The sequence below is a fragment of the Sorex fumeus genome, unplaced genomic scaffold (genome assembly GCF_029834395.1).
Source record: "Sorex fumeus unplaced genomic scaffold, SorFum_2.1 ptg000095l, whole genome shotgun sequence".
Taxonomy (NCBI): Eukaryota; Metazoa; Chordata; class Mammalia; order Eulipotyphla; family Soricidae; genus Sorex; species Sorex fumeus.
In genome coordinates, this window is record NW_026606152.1 from 12,654,634 (window position 1) to 12,673,678 (window position 19,045).

General features: G+C 38.7%; 1 protein-coding gene across 1 annotated transcript in view; it reads left to right on the plus strand.

Moving 5' to 3' along the window:
* Positions 1 to 19,045, plus strand: part of TNFRSF19 (TNF receptor superfamily member 19) — a 99,762-nt gene that overhangs the window by 68,467 nt on the left and 12,250 nt on the right. The window contains exons 6-7 of the mRNA XM_056132815.1: positions 13,260 to 13,424; positions 18,000 to 18,125. Coding sequence (XP_055988790.1) covers positions 13,260 to 13,424; positions 18,000 to 18,125 — 291 coding nt within the window. The remainder of the gene's footprint in view (positions 1 to 13,259; positions 13,425 to 17,999; positions 18,126 to 19,045) is intronic.

Genomic DNA, 19,045 nt, shown 5'->3' on the forward strand with positions numbered 1-19,045 from the left:
TCCTAATAAGAAAGTAATGCTTATTAATCATGTAAGGGAAATTGTTTAAACAAGAATATGAAAATAAGCATAAATGTGGAGGCCAGCTTCTCTTGCCAGTTTCAGGAAGGCCATTCTGTAATTTCCTTGTAGTTTTCCTTCAGCAAACATGGGTTGCTGCTGACCAAGGCAGTAGAACTGAGATGGGCAGGGCGCATGGAGGGAAAGAGAAAGAAATTGAATCAGAAACGTGCAGTGGAGAAAGACTCAGAGACCCTCGTGGAAGGAATGGGGCCTCCTGCTCTCTGCATCTCTAATAAACTCTGTTCCACAGTGCCCCACTATTTTCCCAGTGGATTTCTGTGTTTCTGGATGTGTTTCTGTGTTTCTGGATTTCTGTGTTTCAGCTTTTCATGTCACTTTTAAAACTACAGTTCTTCAAAGTTCTCAGAGACAGCTTAACCATGGAAATAAGCATAGAGAGCTTCCATCTTAGGGCCAGGTTATGCTGATAATAAAACCTCATGTGGGAGTCATCTATATTAGTATTACAGCAAGCAAGCTTGGGACCACCTGCAGGTTCTGCCTTAATTCACTTGCATCTCAGTCATGAAAGAACCGCTAATTTGGGCAGTGCCCAGAACGAAACTTAAAAGAAGAAATCAAGCTCAGAAGTTCTGTTTATAAACAAATATTGCAGCATTGCTCAACAAAGGGAGAACGCTTGCCCAGCTCTACCATTTTTGACATGTTCTTAGTTCAAAGAAGAAAATCAATAAAAATTTCCAAGTTAATTTAGGGAACCGGCTTGGAAATAGTGCTCAGGAGGCTGGCACTGTGAACACATGCACAGCTCACCCTACTGGATAAAGATGCTACAAGATGGTATGGCCAATGTTTACTAATTTTAAATGCTGCTGTACAGGGTGTTGAGAAAAAAAAAGTTTCCTCCCTACCCCTGGGTAGAATTTTTAAAGTAAGTAAAATTTCCTAACTGGCTTCTTAGGAAAGAGATGCAAATCCTAGTATAATCTTTCTATCACTGGTTTGAAAAAAAATGGCACTTTATTAATTTAATATTGCTCATGTAATGGAATCTTGTTTAAGTGTGACTGCTATCTATTATAAACTCCCTCTGTGCTTGGTCCTTAATTTTTTTAACCTTGTGAGAGAGCACTTTTCAAAATCATATTATTGTTTCAAAGATTTAGTTTACAAGAAATTTGTCACTAATTCTTAAAAAAAAAAAACCCACGCAGATCTGCTTGTTGGAATTTACTTTCTGTAAACTAATCTCCAAAATAAAATATCCTGATTATAACATATCCCCTTAAAAATCAAAAGTATTAATCACTTTCCTCTTTGTCCCTACTTCTTTTAGAGAGTTCTTCCTTGCCCCAAAAATCAGTGTTTAAGGGTTCCCAGAACCACTCACCTGTTTTACTTGGGTCCAGCAGTGCTGAGGACCACCAGGGTCACTTCATTGATGCCTGGACAACCATGCAATACTGGGAATCAAATGCAGGACCTCTGAGGAACCGGCATGGTCTCAGTCCTTCAAGTTAGCTCCCTGACCTTCTCCTTTCCAAAACTCTGTTCCATGTGGCTTCCTTGACACGTTTCTGCCCATTTCCTTCTTGTCTCAGAGTGTGGCTGCTCAGCTTTGATCAGATTTCCTCACTCCAAGGAGTGCCTAATTCCATTCGCATGTCTCTGTCTTTATTAACACTCTCATGTAGGTGATTTGAGCTATTTCAGGCATTGAACATTATCAAAACACTCATGCCACCATCTCCCATAACCCAAAGAGAAGACCAGGTATACGGGTGTGGTAGCAGCAAATGCCAGGCCTCTCGGGTCAGGGGAGGAGCCTGTCCCGCTCATCCCCCCTCACCCCCAATCCCACCTTATGGGACTCTGAGATGATGCCCACGAACTGCCCCAAGAAACTCGCTGCAAATATCTCTCTAGACTCTAATTATCAAAATTTTAGAATTCCAGGAGCATGTGGCCACTCTTGCAGCCACACATTATATGCTATTCATAACAAGCAATGCAAAACAAATTGTCTAGTATTGCCTTTTCGGCAGGTTTGAGTGGTTGTGGGAAAATTCCAACTAATAATGGTGAGACTGGTGTCAAAATATTGAATGTAATCAAAGTAGAGAGAGACTGTTGTGGAAATTTTGTGCCACACAGGCAGGGGACGGGGTGGGATGGGGTGGGGGGATACTGGGGATTTTGGTGGTGGAAGATGTGCACTGGTGAAAGGATGGGTATTTGATCATTGTTTGACCAAGACTCAAACACGAAAGCTTTGTTAACTATCTCACGGTGATTCCGTTTAAAAAATTTAAAAATAAAACTCATGATTTTCATGTTTATGTCTCAGGTTATAATCCCTTTTTGCCCTATTATTGTACATTCAGTTGCTGATATTTAGTTCCTGGTCATATTTCAGACTTCACATTTCAACCGAAACCACTCTTTCTCCAGCATTCACCAGTCCATAAAATCAGTTAATGTCACCATAATTACCCGGTGCTTGACTCTAAAACTCTGGGCATCCACCTCGGTTCTCACTCTCTTAACACCTAACTCACTATCAGAGCATGCAATTGCTCTTACAAGGAACAGAACCTGTGACACCTTGACAAAATGTCTTAACCCAAGTCAGCAGCAGCAGCATCTGAATTCCCTCCCACTCAATGCCATTTTCTCTCTCACTCTGTAATAGCAACTTGGCAACATTCTAAAGCATAAGGCAGAGGATGACGCTCTCCACACATGATTACTTCCTATTGTTCTGGGGTTGTGTGTGTGCATGTGTGCGTGCATAGGTGAAAGAAAGAGAGAACGTACAATTTTCCATTCTAAGTGTAGAATTGAAGGGCATTAATTACATTTGTAGTAATTGTACAATCTGTACAATTGTGCTGTCTACTTCTATGATCATTCATCACTCCAAACAGAAACTGTGATAATTAGCAATTATCCCTTCTCACCTCTACCCCTTGAAACTTGTCTTTTCTGTCTCTATTAACTTGCTTATTCTAAATGATTCATATAAGCAGAATAACAGATGATCCCTAAACAATGCAGGATCTTATTGGCTGCTGAACTATATGGGAAATGTTCAGCTATTCGGGTTCACTTGCTTACAAATTTTCTATATAAACAAATGATGGTTGTAAACCTATAATATTAATAGAGTGTAATACTATAAATCAATTTTCTCTTAGAATTTTCTTAACATTTTCTGTTCTCCAGCCTACTTTATTATAATAAGTCTAATATATAACACATAAAACATATTACTTCACTATGTTGCCAGTAAGGCTTCCAGAAGCCTCTTAGTAATTAAATTTTCAGAAGACTTAAAGAGACTTCACAAGGTGTGAGTCAGTGAGTCTATGTTCCAACATGTGTTGTCAGAAAGTGAACTGTATATCAAATATTTGTGTATGATTTATTTCACTTAGTACAGCATTTTAAAGATTCTGTAGCATGCAAAATGTAGCACGTATCAAAGTTTCATTCACTTTATTATAAGGCTGAATAGTATTAATTTGTGTGTAGTACCATATTTTTGTTATCCAGTAATCTATTGTTGAATGATTGGGTTATTTCTATACTTTGTCTGTTGTGAATGTGTTGCTGTGAACCTTGGCATACAGGTAAATGAGTTTCTTTTCTCTGTTCATTAGTATGAGCGTAGGACTGAAATAACTGAGTCATAAATAATTATGTGTTTTACCTTTGAAAGAAGTACCAAACTCTGTCCTCCAGGAACTGTGCCTTTTAACATTGCCACTGGCAATGTATGAGAGAGCTTGAGTTTCTCCACATCTTCACCAGCATGTATTATTTTGTTTTATTATTATTATATTATTAGATTTTTTATTTCCCTTGTGATAAAGGTTTTGAGTATATCTTCTTGTGACTTAACAGTAATTTTTATGCCTTCTTTGGAGAAACCAAAGGCTTTGTCTGTTTTATAAGTGGGATTTTTGCCATTCATTGCTGAGTTGGAGTGCTTTATATATTTTGCATAGTAAATACTTGGTAGATACATGATAAGAAGTAATTTATCCTATTTTGTGGGTTATCAGCTCATGTCCTTGATGTTCTTTGAAATACAAAAGTTTTATTTTTTTTTTATAAAACTAAATTTATCTCTTCATGTTGTTACCTATGTTTAACATATGTACTTAAGGAAACATCACTGAATATAAGGTTATAAAGATTTCTTGGTTTTTTTATGAATTTTTTAGCTTTAACTCTTAAATTTTGGTCTTTGGACATTTTTTAGTTAATTTTTAAATATGGTATGAGACACTATTCAGTTTCACTTTTTTGTATATGGACACCTATTTTAACCCGTTTTCTCCCATATAATGGTCTTGGCAGTCTTTCCAAAAATCAGTTGATCATATAGTTGTAAGGGCTTATTTCTGGGTTTTTAATTCTATTCTATTGGTCTACATATTCCTCCTTATTTTAATACTATGCTTTACTGATATATATATGTATAGCTTTTATAGTAAATATTGAAATTAGAAGTTGTGAATTCCCCAACTCTGTGCTTCGTTTTTAAGATTTTGATTTTGACTATTCAGTGTTCTTTGAAATTCCATATAAATTTTAGAATGGTTTGTTAATTTCCGATAAGGGGCACTGGGTCTTTATAAAGATGGTCTCAATTTCTGCATATAACTTTAAGTAGTGTTGTTGTCTTTACATTAAGTTTACTATTCTATGAATATGCTACCTTTTCCCACTTCTTTTTCCATCAATGCTTTCCAGTTTTTAGTGCATAAATATGTCATATTTTTGTATGGTCATAGTTATATTCCGGTTTAGTCTTTATTAAGATACAATCAATAGAATAGTTTTCTTAATTTTTTCGACTATACATGGATGGTGAATCTGCAATACAGCTCACGGAGGATCCTGATGTATTGGGCTTGAATGCCCTGATTGGCTAGGGCTTCAATGACCGCTTCCGTCTCAACAGAATCAAAGGCCTTCAATGAACGTTAAGCAGAGCGGCATCTTGAACTCCCGAGAAACCTCAATGAGCTTGGTTATCGTGTGGATATGGTCGATGGTGCTGAATCCTTTGCGGAACCCTGCTTGCTCACATGGTTGTCCTTCATCTAGTGTTCTGCCAATCCTATTCAGGATGACTCGAGTGAACAGCTTGTAGATGACAGACAATAGGCAGATCGGGCAATAGTTGCCAATGTCATGGATGTCTCCCTTCTTGAACAGTAGTACGGTCCTGCTGGTTTTCCACTGGGATGGAACCTTGCATTCAGACAGGTAGCGAGTGAAGAGCCGAGCCAGTGTATTGATGAGTACTGACGGCAGGTTCTTCAGGTGTTCAGGTCTGACCTTGTCTGGGCCGGGTGCTGTTTGTTTCTTTACTGACGAAATGGCGTGTCGGATTTCGGAAGGGAGAACTTTTGGAACAACATATTCATCCTGTGGAATTTGGTATGTCGGCAAGTGGACATGGCTATCAAAGAGATTTGAGTAGAAGTCATGGATAATCTTCTCCATTGCCGTTCTGGAGGATGTGATGGATCCATCCTACCAGGATCTCACCATTCTACAAAGAAGTGATCGTTGATGTCAAGAGAGGGGTGCAGCAGGGTGATACCATTTCACCGAAACTCTTCAGTGCCACCCTCGAGAACATCATGTGACGACTGGAATGGGAAGGAATGGGAGTGAAGATAGATGGTTGGCAACTACACCACCTCCGCTTTGCTGATGACATTGTTTTAATAACACCAAACATCAGCCAAGCGGCACTAATGCTGGCCGACTTTGACCGTGAGTGTGGAAAGGTAGGACTACAGCTGAATCTTACGAAGACAATGTTTATGAGAAACAGCCTTGTTCCTGACGCCCCATTCGCTCTCAATGGAACGACCATCTCCGAATGCAACAGCCATGTGTACCTAGGTCGGGAGGTCAACATGACAAATGACCTGGCACCCGAGCTGCGCAGGAGGAAGAGAGCGGCTTGGAACGCCTTCAAGAACGTCGAAGAAATAGCTAAGAGGACGAAGAACCTCCGGCTCCGGGCACATCTCTTTGATTCCACTGTTCTTCCTGCATTAACATATGCCTCAGAGACCTGGGCCCTACGCAAACAAGATGAGAACGCCATTCAGGTGTCCCAAAGAAGAATAGAAAGAGCTATGCTTGGAATATCACGTTTCACTCAAATGAGAGAACGAATCCGGAGTTCTGACATCTGTCGACAATCAAGGATCAGGGACGCTGTCTCATTTGCCAAGGTGTCGAAAATCAAATGGGCTGGTCACGTAATGAGATTTAAAGACGACCGTTGGACTAGAGCTGTTACTGATTGGATTCCACGGGATGTCAAGAGACCGCGTGGCCGCCCACCTACCAGATGGTCAGACTTCTTCGTGAAGATCATGAACGATCGGTTTGAGGCTCTTCATGATCCCAGAGCGAACAGATGCCATTGGGCTACACTAGCACGCGACAGGGACAAATGGAGACGTTACTGGCGCCCGCTCGAGCAAATCGACGACTAACGGGAAGTTAAGTGATTAAGTGATACATGGATGGTATTAATAAGTGCAACTAGTGTTTTTACATGTTGATTATACATTTTAAAGCTTTATTAAATATATTTGTTTGGAAATTTTTCTGTTTGTGGAATCTTTAGGGGGTTGTATGTGTAAGCTTTTGTCATTTGCGAAACAGCTATTTTGTCTTTTCATTTCCCATTTGGTTTTTTGACTATTTTATTGAGACTTTCTAGTACTATATTTAATACGAGTGGTAACTTTTTTCTTTGTCATATCTTTGTTTACTGATTCCTTACTTTTATAGTTCAATTTTTGTCTTCAGTTTATTCTTGTATAGTTTTTTGTGTGTTTATAAGGATTTTTCATTTCATCTAGTTTATCCAGTTGTTGTACAGTTGTTGGGTATTCTCTTATAATCTTTTTTTCATTTCTGCAAAGTCAGTGGCACTATCTTTCATTCATTATTTCAGTAATTTCATTCTTATCTTCTTCCTGATTTATGGGCAAAGTTTTCAGTCTTTTACCATTGAATATGGTGTTAGCTGTGAGTTTTACACATATGATCACTATCACATGGAAGGAGTTTCTTCTTACTTGGAATGTTCTTATCTGACAGATGTTGGATTTTGTTGTATATTTTTAGTATCACTGAGATGGTCATGCTTTTCCTGTTTCATCAGATTATGCATTACATTGATTTTTTGTATGACTAAAAATCATTCTCATCCTGAATTAATTCCACTTGGCAATGATCTGAATCCTTTAATACCCTGCTGAATTTGACTTGTTATTTTGATTTTTTATTTTTGCATCTATATTTGTATAAGATCATGTCTTATAGTTTTCTCCTCTCCAGCTTTGGTAACAGGAGTAATTTTAGCCTTATAAAGTGAATGAAGGAATGCCTTATTTTTATTCATTTGGGTGAAGAAATTATGAGGAAGTTTCATTACTTCTTCATTAAGTATTTGTCAAATTCACTAATGAAACCATCTTATCTTGGACTTTTTTCTTTGTCATATCTTTGTTTACTGATTCCTTACTTTTATAGTTCAATCTTTGTCTTCAATTTATTCTTGTATAGTTTTTTGTTTCTGTGTTTATAAGGATTTTTCATTTCATCTAGTTTATCCAATTGTTGTACAGTTGATTAGAGTATTCTCTTATAATCTTTTTTCATTTCTGCAAAGCCAGTGGCAGTATATTTCATTCATTATTTCAGTAATTTGAATCTTCTTTGTTTCTTAATCTGATTTTGTCAGTCTTGTTGATCTTTTCATATCAACTTTTGTTTCAGTGATTGTTGTTTTCATTTTCATCTATCTCTACTCTAATTCCCATATTGCCTTTTGTCTGCTACCTTTGAATTAAAATTAGTCCTCTTTTTCTAATGTCCTAATGATGAATATTTATATATTTTATTAATTAAATTAGTTGCCATCATATAATTGGAACTCTGATTTATTCCATAAGTTTGAATACACGCTATTGTATTTTGGTCTGTCTCAAGTACTTTCCTTGACCCACTCGTTACTAAAAGTCTATTGTTTAAATTCTGCATATTTATGAATTCTTCAGTTTTCCTTCCGTTACTTATTTCTCCTTTCATTCCATTCTGATTGGAAAAGATATCTTGTTTGATTACAGTCTTATAAAACGTATTGAGTCTTTTTTTATTCTGAGCTACCATATGGTCTGTCCTGAAGACTATTCCATGTACACTTGAAAAGAATGTGTACTCATCTGTCATTGAGCACTTTCTATTATATTAGAATAGATTACCTCACTGCAATTTATTATTCTTACAAAAACTGACCTGTTCAGTTTCTCTAGCATCACCTCCCTACACTCTTTCAGTTCTTGATGAGAAAGTACTTTTTGTTTGATGAACATAATGGTTCAGTGTAACAACAAAGATATATTCTTGATAGTATGTGGAATAATTGCACTGTATCTTTGCCTAAGGTTCACAAAGGGACGGGAGCAGAGAGATAGATAATACAGGGCAAGATGCTTGCCTTCCATACAACCAACCTCGGTTTGATCCCCAACACATATGATTCCTTGAGCTCAGAGTCAGTCAGGAGTGTTCCTGTGGCCCACAAACAAACAAACAATGTATATATAATATATATATATATGGAGTGATAGCACAGCGGGTAGGGTGTTCAACTTGCATGCGGCCAACCTGGGTTCAATATTCCTCTGCACCTCTTGGAGAGCCTGGCAAGCTACCGAGAGTATCTCGCCTGCACGCAAAGCCTGGAAAGCTACCCATCATGATGTATTCAATATGCCAAAAATAGTAACAACAAGTCTCACAATTTTTTGTGAGACATTACTGGTACCTGCTTGAGCAAATCAGTGAGCAACAGGAGGACACTGCTACAGTGCTACATATATATGTATATATGTGGAAAACTTGTACATGAAGGTTCTTTTTACAACAGCATTAGTTACAATGATCAAAAGGTAGAAGCAACCCAAATCCATCATCTGATTAATGCATAAACGAAAGTGGTAGATCCAGAGAGAGTTCTGATACCTTCTACAACCTGGATGAACCTTCCAAACATTTAGCAAAGTGAAGAAAGCTGAACACAAGATACCACATAATATTGTATAATTCCATTTACTTGACTGAACAGGTTTTTTTTTCTTGTTTGGGTTTATTTTGTGGAGTGAGGACACACTCAGTGGTGCTCAGGAATTAATCCTGGCTCTGCAATCTAGGATCATCCCTGGTGAGCATGAGGACCATGTGGGATGCCAGGATTTGATCCCAGGTTGGCTACATGCAAGGCAAGTGCCCTACACACTGTACCATTCCTCCAATCCCCATTTATTTGCAGTATTTAGAATGAGGCATTTCATAAAGGCTGCAAGCAGCATTAGTGCTTTCCAGGATGTGGGAGAAAGAGAAAATAGGTATAGAGCTTCTTATGAGGAGAAGGGGTGGTGAAAATGTTCTGAAATTAATAGTAATGGCTATAAAACTTTGGGAATATATCTGTCACTAACGGTTAATTTTGTTACAAGAAATTCAGTCTAGATTTTATGTAGTATATATTATAGTGTGTATTTGGAAGTACAAACTGAAAAGACTTGCTTTAGACTAACATTTTTTACCAGTTTTTGGAAGACAAACTTTGCCAGTTTAAAACTAAAGTCTAAACTAAGACAAAAGAGGTAAATGATAAAAGTTCACCTTTTTACGTTTATTCAGCAGAGTGCCTGGTATAAAGTAGGAAACAATCCAGCTGTTTTGTTTATTGGCAGACTCTTTTGTGGCACATCTGGAACTCATATGTTGAGTGTTACCATAGATATTTTGTTTAGGCAGTTAAGACTTAAAAGATAAAGCTCATATTCCTTGCTTCAGTTAGGACTGCAAAGAATTTCTTGTTAATATATTTTTATTAATGTAATAGATTAATCAGGTTTTAGTTTCATCAGGCATTTATGCAGTATGCTTTTTGTTATTATGGTAAAATGTGGTGATGGAAGAGCATAGGGAATAATGACTTGAATTTATCCACTTGAAATAAATATGAAAGTCAATGATAAAAATTCTAGTGAAAATTATGGTAAAATATCTAAAAGTATTTTTAATGTTCATTGATTTTTATGCATCAAAATATGCTCATTAAGGAGTAAAAACATGGGGGGAAAGGATGTTGTCCCTCCGCCTGCTCCCCCCAGGAGGCTCGGTGGCCGCCATCCTCCAGAGGCCATTGGACAGTCAGGTTTGGGCCCTCAATGATGAGACACGCGGGGCCTCATGGGTTGGGGATGGAGCCGGCCCTTTCCTCCCCATCCCAACAAGACCCTGAGTCGCCACTCATGAATGGCCTTTCTGGCTCCTGATCAAGCTGCTTAACAGCCATGATCCAAGAGACTCAGGAACAAATCTTGGAACCCAGCAGGTTTTGGCAGAAATCCCTCCAGATTTAATTGTTAAAATTTCGGAATTTCAAAATTGCATGGCCACTGCTGCAGCCACGTGACATCATATGTTATTCATAACCAGCAATAGAAAAAAAATTGTCTACTGTTGCCTTTTCAGCAGATCTGAGTGTTGGGGTAAAATCCCAGATAATAATGGTGGGTCTGGTGTCAAAATATTGAATGTGATCAAAGTAGAGAGAGAGTAATGTGGAAATCATCTGCCCCACAGGTAGGGGGAGGGTGTGGGATGGAGGTATACTGGGATTTTTGGTGGTGGAGAATGGGCACTGGTGAAGGTACTGGTGTTTTGTTGTATGATCGAGACTTAAACCCGAAAGCTTTGTAACTGCTCTCACAGTGATTCAATAAATAAAATTATAAAAAATGAAAAAAAAAGTAAGATGGAGTTCATGCCCCATTCAATCAGCTAATCAGTGACTGAATAAATAGCAGTATTCCAACATAAAAAAAGAAGTAAAAACACTCCCATTTGCAATTAGAGGAGACTTTCCAACATAGGAGGACTTAGAGTGGGAACATATTGTATTATTTTCATATGTTAAACTCTCTGGTGAAAGCTCAGGCACTAGTGAATCTTGAGAATGGTAGCCCAAATAGAATATAGATTTATTTGCTACTCATCCAGTTAAATCATATAGTTCTTAGAAGTAGCATTTAAAAACTCAGGACTGGGTATCATAATTCAAGTGGTAGAGCACATTGGTTGCTTGTACCTTCTGTCCCCCCAAGCACCATGGTGCCCTGGTGGCCCCAAAAGTGGCCCTCAAAACATTAACAAAAATAAAACATTGTAAGTTTGTTGCCACCATGTTAAAATACTGCCTCCTCTTTATTCTCAAAGTGAGACATATTGAATTTATGAAGCTGTATTTGTGTTTTAAATGAAGTCATCTAATGTTGTATATGTTAGCTGATTGGCTACAGTAAATTTTGTGCAAAATGTGTACAAAATGTGAACCAATAATCCTTTAAACTTTATTGTATTTTTTGGCTCTTAATAATAAGAGTACAATTTACCCAAGAAAGTATATAACATCAAACCTAGATTCAATCCTCTGGTGGTTGTTTGAAAATAAAATGCTTAAAGTTCAGTTTATGCTGAAATGCCCTTACTATAAAAGACTGTGAGGAACTGGCCCACTGTAGATGTTGGTATATGGTAGCTGTGTTGGTGTTGATGATCATTTGGAAAACTTCCTACAAATATGAAGGTTTTTTCCTATTAGACGTCTTCTCTGTCTTTATCCCATTATATTCATACTTCTGAACAGTACTGGGAGAGGAGTGGTAAAATTGTAAAACTAAAATGCATAAATTGATAAAAATATGACTAGTTATTCCTTTTATACAATTCACCCTACTAATACATTTCAGAAATTGATGGCAAAGCAGTTTTCACTGGAATAGGTGATTGACCTCCCAAAGATTCTTGGGGTTTTTGTTTTTTAGTTTCTTTTGGCAATTAATTATAAATCATGAATGCTGTATGTTTATTATTAACTAAAATTGCAGTTGACAAAGTAAATTAATAACTACATAAAATAACGAAAATAAGTTTCCATTGTGATGAATCCATGGGGTGGTAATTAAAATTGACTAGAGAAGGCCACGATTTTATTTTACATTTATTCACATATATTCAATAATCTCTTGGTTTGTACTCTTAGCCAAATTAACAATACCTAAAGTGAGTGAATACAAAAAAGACCATTCTTTGTGCCAACTATTTCTACCTCTGTTGCTTTGCCAGTTCCAGAACAACAGTTAGAAAGACAGCTGGCAAACACATTGTTGGCACAATCTCATTTTATTGATCAGACAATCCCCTGTTCAGTAAACTTGTTTCTTTGAGGGACATGCTTGGCAGTGCTTGGGAAGCTAATTCTGGTGCTAACCTCAGGGTTTGCTGCTGGTAGTTCTGGGAACCACACAGTGTCAATAATTGAACTCCAGGTTCCTGCATCCAAGCCTACATTCTAATCCTTTGAATTCCCTCCCTGGCCCCATTACACTTTTCAGAAGACTTGGAATTCACCTATTTCTTTAACAAGCATTCATTTATTTTATAATTTATCAAATATTTGTCAGACATCTATTATGTGCCAGGATCACTTGCTGACAAAAAGTCCTGGTCCCTCTGGGGACTTTGGTGGAAGGAAGTGGACACTGGTGAAAGAACTGGTGTTAAATTTTGTGTCCATGGCTTGGTGGACAACAGAAATGAGAACCCAGAGATTTGGGTTAAGTTTTGTTTATTTATGGCTTGTTCTATCTGTTTTCATTTGTTTTGGGGCCACATCTGGTGGTTCTCAGGGGTTAGTCCTGGCTCTGTGCTCATGGAACTATATGGGATGCTGGGTATTAAACCCGGATTGTCTTCATGCAAGGCAAGCATGCTGCCCACTGTTCTATCTCTCCAGCTCTGACCCATAGATTTTGGTTGAGAAGCCAAACTCAGATTGCCAAGCAGTTAGGAGAAAGGGGAGGGATGAAGAGATGGCCTAAGGTGAGGTAGGGACAGTAGTAGAGAATCTTGAGCACCTCGATAGTGGGGGGGGGGGTGTGCAATAGTTTTGTACTATGTAATATAATTAAAAATTAACATACATAGGGGGTGTTTGAATCGTCTCCACATACCTGCCATTGGGTTTTTAAGGCTTTACTGAGTCATATAAAGGCCATTGCTAAAGGTCCTGCCACATTCTCTAAGCCTCTGTGTCCTGCCTGTGGTTTCAGGTACCAGCAAGGTCAACCTCGTGAAGATCCCATCCACAGCCTCCAGCCCCCGGGATACAGCTCTGGCCGCCGTGATCTGCAGCGCCTTGGCCACTGTCCTCCTAGCACTGCTCATTCTCTGCATTATCTACTGTAAGAGGCAATTCATGGAGAAGAAGCCCAGCTGTGAGTTCTGTTTCATTTGGGTTTGAGTTTGGGGGACATACTCACTGTGCCCAGGGATCACTCCCAGTAGTGCTCAGAAGATCATATGGGATGCTGGGAGATCAAACCCAGATCAGCATCACACAAAGCATTCTCCTGCCTCACTACACTTTCTCTTCAATAATCTCTTGGTTTGTACTCTTGCCCGCCAGCTGTGAGTTTTGAGCTCTTTTTTAAAAAATATCTTGTGGCAGTGCATTTATTATCATTCTTAGGTTACAAGAGACTCGAGTAAGACCCCAACAGACATTAGAAATACATCACACACTGCCCTGAAATGTTGCCTCACAAAGGACTGGTTCCAAATACGCTCAGAGAAGTGAACTCAGGGCTAGCACCACTTAGGCAGAGAGATCCCTGTAACAACTGGTTAAAATGAAAATCACTGGAGAACTGGCAACACAAGTATCCCACACTTGGAGATTTATCATCTTCTTCTCCTCCTCCTCCTCCCCCTCCTTCTCCTCCTCCCCCTCCTTCTCCTCCTCCCCCTCCTTCTCCTCCTCCCCCTCCCTCTCCCCTCCCTCTCCCTCTCCCTCTCCCTTTCCCCTGCCCCTCCCTTCCTCCTCTTCCCCTCCTCCTCTCCTCCTCCTTCTCCTTTTTCTTTCTCCTCCTCCTCTTCCTCCTCCTCCACCTCCTCCTCCTCCTCCTCCTCCATCATGTCATCTGCAAGAGATGAGAGCTGATTTCTTCTTTTTCTGTCTATATGCCCTTTAATATTCTTTTTCTTGCCTAACTGCTATGGCAAGTACTTCAGTACTATATTAAATAGAAGTGGCAAAAGTGGGCATCCTTGTCTTGTCCCTGATCTTAGAGAGAAGACTTTTGGTTGTTCCCCATTGCAAATAGTGCTTGTCATGGGCTTGTGGTAGATGACTTTGACTATATTGAGGAAAGTTCCTTCAGTTCTCATTTTGGTAAGGGTTTTCATCGTAATCGGGCACTGGATCTTGTGAAATGCTTTCTCTGTGCCTATTGATATGATTATATGGTTTTTTAGCTTTTCTTTTATTGATATGATGGATTATGTTGAATTACTTGCAAATGTTAAACTATCCTTGCATCCCCAGGATGAATCCCACTTGGTCACGGTCTATGATCTTTTTGATGAATTGTTGGAGTCTATTTGCTAGTATTTTGTTGGGGATCTCTGTATCCATGTTCATCAAGGATATTGACCTGTAATTTTCTCTTTTTTTTTGTTTTTGTGGTGTCTATGTCTGCTGTTTATTTCAGGGTGATAGGTGTCTCATAGAAACTTTTTAAGAGTGTTTTTGTTTCTTCAGTTTCCTTGTGAAGTTTGGAAAGGACTGGCAATCTTCTCTTAAATGTTTGGAAGAATCCGCTAGTGAATCCATCTGGACCTGGGCTTTTGTTTTTGGGAAGACTTTTGTTTACTGTTTCAATTTCCTTGTTAGTGATAATTCTATTCAAGTATTCTAAATCTTCTTGGTTCAACCTTGGGAGATTATAGGAGTCCAGGAACTTATTCATTTCTTCTAGGTTCTCTTATTTCATGGCATACAGACTTTAAATCTCTGATGATCTTTTGGATTTCTTTTGTTTCTGTTGTGATGTCTCCTTTTCATTTCTGATTCTGTTTATTAGGGTTTTCTCTCTCTTTTTTTGTGAGACTTGTTAGTGGTTTATCATTCTTCTTTATTCTTTCAAAGAACCAGGTCTTGGTTTCATCGATATTTGGGAATCCATCTTGCTGATTTCTGCTCTAAGTTTTATTATTTATTTCTTCCTACCTAGTTTGGGCTCCTTTTGTTGGTCATTTTCTAAGCTCTTCAGCAGTGAAGTCAAGTTATTTATGTGTGCCCTTTCTTCCTTATTGAGGAACTCTTGCAGAGTGATAAATTTTCCCCTTAACACTGCTCTAACTGTGTACCATAAGTTCTGGTAACTCATGTCTTCATTCTCATTTGTTTCCAGCAACCTATTGATTTCTTCCTTGATTTTTCTCTTTAATCCACTGGCTGTTCAACATTGAGCTTAATTTCCAGGTGTTTGATTTCATTCTTCATTCTCCATTCCGTGTGTGATTAACTTCTATCTTCAGTGCATCATAGTCTGAAAACATAGTTGGTACAACTTCTATCTTCCTGATTCTATTGAGATATGTTTTGTGGCCCGGGATATGGTCGATCTTGGAAAATGTTCAAGTAGTGAAATAGAATGTGTTTTGGTTTGGGAGTGAGGGGGCATGAAAAGCCCTGTATATATCTATTAGTCCTCTCTCTTCCATTTCTTCCTTCAAAGCCAGTACTTCTTGCTGAGTTTTACTCTTGTTGATCTATCAAGAGGTGATAAGGTGGTGTTGAAGTCTCCAACTACTATTTTGTTGCTACCAACATCCTCCTTGAAGTATTTTGCTGGCCCCTCAGTCAGTGTGTATATGTTTAGGAGTGATATTTCTTCCTGAATTACATATCCCTTGATTATTAAAAATGACCTTCACTGTCCCTTCTAATATTTTTCAGCCTGAAATCTATGTTGTCAGATTTCATTGAGCTTTTCCACTATATCCCACCCTGTTTTCAGGCTTGGACGGTTTCCTCTAATAAGTCTGCTGTAAATCTAAGGTATTTACACATACAAATTCTTTGTATTTTATTTTCTTCTTTGACCTTGCTGCTTGCAGTATTATGTCTCTATCTGTGTTATTTATTGCTCTAATTATGATATGTCTTGGAGTCTTTTTACTGGGGTCTCTTTTAGTTGGTACCCTTCGGACTTCTTGGATCTGTATGCCTTCATTCTCCAGCCATGGGAACTTCTCAGCAACAGTTAGATATCTCTAACTGTTACTACTTCACTGGGGTTGCCTCCCTGTTCTGGTACTCTGATGATTCTTGATGATTCCTCTTGAATTTATCCCCTAGGTCTCTTATTCACCCTTGAGCTATTTTGAGGTATTTTTCCATTATATGTTGTTGCCTGTATATTTTCTGCAGCTCATCTTCAAGCTCACTGATTCTCTCTTTGGCTGTTGTCATTCTACTGTTGAGGGCACCCACTGAGTTTTTTATTTTATCTACTGAATTCTTTATTAGTGACACTTCTGTTTGTAGCTTTCTTATTTCTGCTCTCATTTCTTCCTGTATTTTATTGGCTCTCTGTTCCACTGTTTCTTTCATATCCTCCTTTAGTTTACTGGGTGTCTGTTCCACCTTTTTTGAGCTCATTGAACATCCTCAACATCCCATCTCTGAATTCTGTATTGGAGAGATTGTGTGTGCGGATATTCCCTGTTGAGGCTTCTGGGCTCTTTTCTTTATCCACTCCTTGTGGTGAGGATCTGCGCTGTTTCTTCATGTTGCTAGAGCAGTATGGAGATGGATCCTTCCAGTTCACTATCAGTGTCCCCCTCCTCTCGCTGTGAGGGAGGATTCTGGGTGAGCTCCATCAGTGGTGGTCTCCTTTTTCCCCTTCAAGAATACTAACTTCCTCTTTGGTGCTCCTCTGTGACTTATGTGGAACCTCTAGTGCAGCTTCAGGGAATGTGTTCTTTTATATTAGACTTGTTCAGATTCTTGTGTTCACTGTTATTTTGATGAGTTTGGGGAATATTTTGATTGGAATAGACTAATTGGGTATTGGCCTAAAGTGTTTGGGATTGCCAGAGTGTCTTCATAAGAATTATGTAATGGAGGTTAAGATATGAGTCCAAATTGGGAAAGGGGAAAATAACTAAATAACTGCAGCCTCATTAGCTCATGTGGTGCTCATGTGGGCACCTTAGCCAAGGAGAGTTTCTAGTTCCCTGTGGCTACTTGCTCGGCCTGCCCTCTATGTGTTGTAATTTTTATATCCTGCAAATGAGTGAAGTCATTCTACATTTGTTCCACTCCCTCTGACTTTATTTCACTCAACATGATACTCTTCCTCTGAATTATTTCACTCAACATGATACTCTTCATATCCATCCATGTATAAGCAAATCCTATGACTTCATTTTTCCTAACAGCCATTGGTCCAGACTTTCTGGAAAACAATATGGACATTCTTTAAAAAATTAAAAATTAAACTTCCATATGGCCCGGCAATACTGCTCCTCGGAATATGCCCTAGTGACCCCAAAAAACAATACTGAAATTCCATTTACACTTCTATGTTCATTACATACTGTTCACAGTAGCCAGAATCTGAAAACAACCCAAGTGCCCAAGAACAGATGAGTGGATCAAGAAACTATGGTGCATCTACACAATGGAATACTACATGGCTGTTAGTATATTTTTATAAGCGTTATTTCCAGTGCTCAGAATCCCCAGTGACCAGTGCTGTCACATCATCAGTGCTTAAAGGACTTTAGATCAAACTCAGGACATGACATCTGCCAGCCATGTGCTCTGCCACTTGAACTCTCATTCCCTGACCCTCAAAAGGAATATTTGTAACTGGAAATGATTAAGTCTCTTTTCTTTAAAGCACAAATAAAAGAGTGATACAGGTCTAGGTGGATGAGGATGCAGACAGGCTGCTTAGAGAGGCAAGTCTTCACTGACCAAATTCTCACCCATCCTTTAGGGTCTCTGAGATCCCAGGACATGCAGTACAATGGCTCAGAGCTGTCGTGTTTTGAGAGTCCTCAACTTAGTGGATCTCCCTCTAGAGCGTGTTGTCAGTGCCACCGGGACACAGCCCGGACCTGTGGTAAGTCTTGCTCATGAAAAGTCAACTCAGGCAAGTTGAAGAATACAAATACTGGAACCTCAGATGATGGTTCCTGCACATCCAGAGCTTTCTTGCTTTCTTGGTTTTCAACTAAAATCTGATTTTGATCAGGTACTCCCACACTCTCTCAAGTCTCTCCAGTATCAGTGAAAGAGGCTTTAAAATAACAAGAATTTTTTATCAGCTGCTCAAGTAAGCTTTGGGTTCACTGGTTTTTAAGTAGTATCCAACTTTCGTAGAGGAGGCATTTGTGTCTTTCTTGTCAGCTAGATTCAGACTCAACTTTAATGTGTCCATCTTGATGCCTGTATTTCTTACAGAAAAGAGTTTTTTCCAGAAGACCTAACTCTATTTTGAATTATTGACATAATTAAAAGTTTAGGAAAGTTGTAGCAGACATTGATTCCTGCTTTGACCAAACTCATGCAAAGATAATTTTTGGCTGCTTATTTATATTACCAACAAAAAATGTCTAAGCTTCTACTTCCCACTCTTATGTCACTGTAACAGCTTCACTTCCTCTGAAAAATTCAGCCCAGCTATTCTTCCTCCAAGTCTCCTGCCCAACCGTTCTCACTCCTATCACTCCTATGGCACCAAGTTGTCTTAGTACCTCTGAAACAATGCAGTAGTTCCTTTTGTTCTTATGACCAGTCTTGAAGTTTAGTACATCCCAGTTGAGTTGACTTATTCTCTTGAGACTATCCAATCTTTCTCACCCAGAAATTACAAGATTCCATTTTTCTATTACTATTTCAATGTGGAATAAGAAGTATTGGAAGCATTAAAAGCATAAGAAGTGGGACTAGAGCAGTAGTCCAGCAGGTAGGGAATTTACCTGCCTGCGGCTGAAATGGCTTCAATCCCCTGCTCCATCTGTAGTCCCCCAAACACCACCA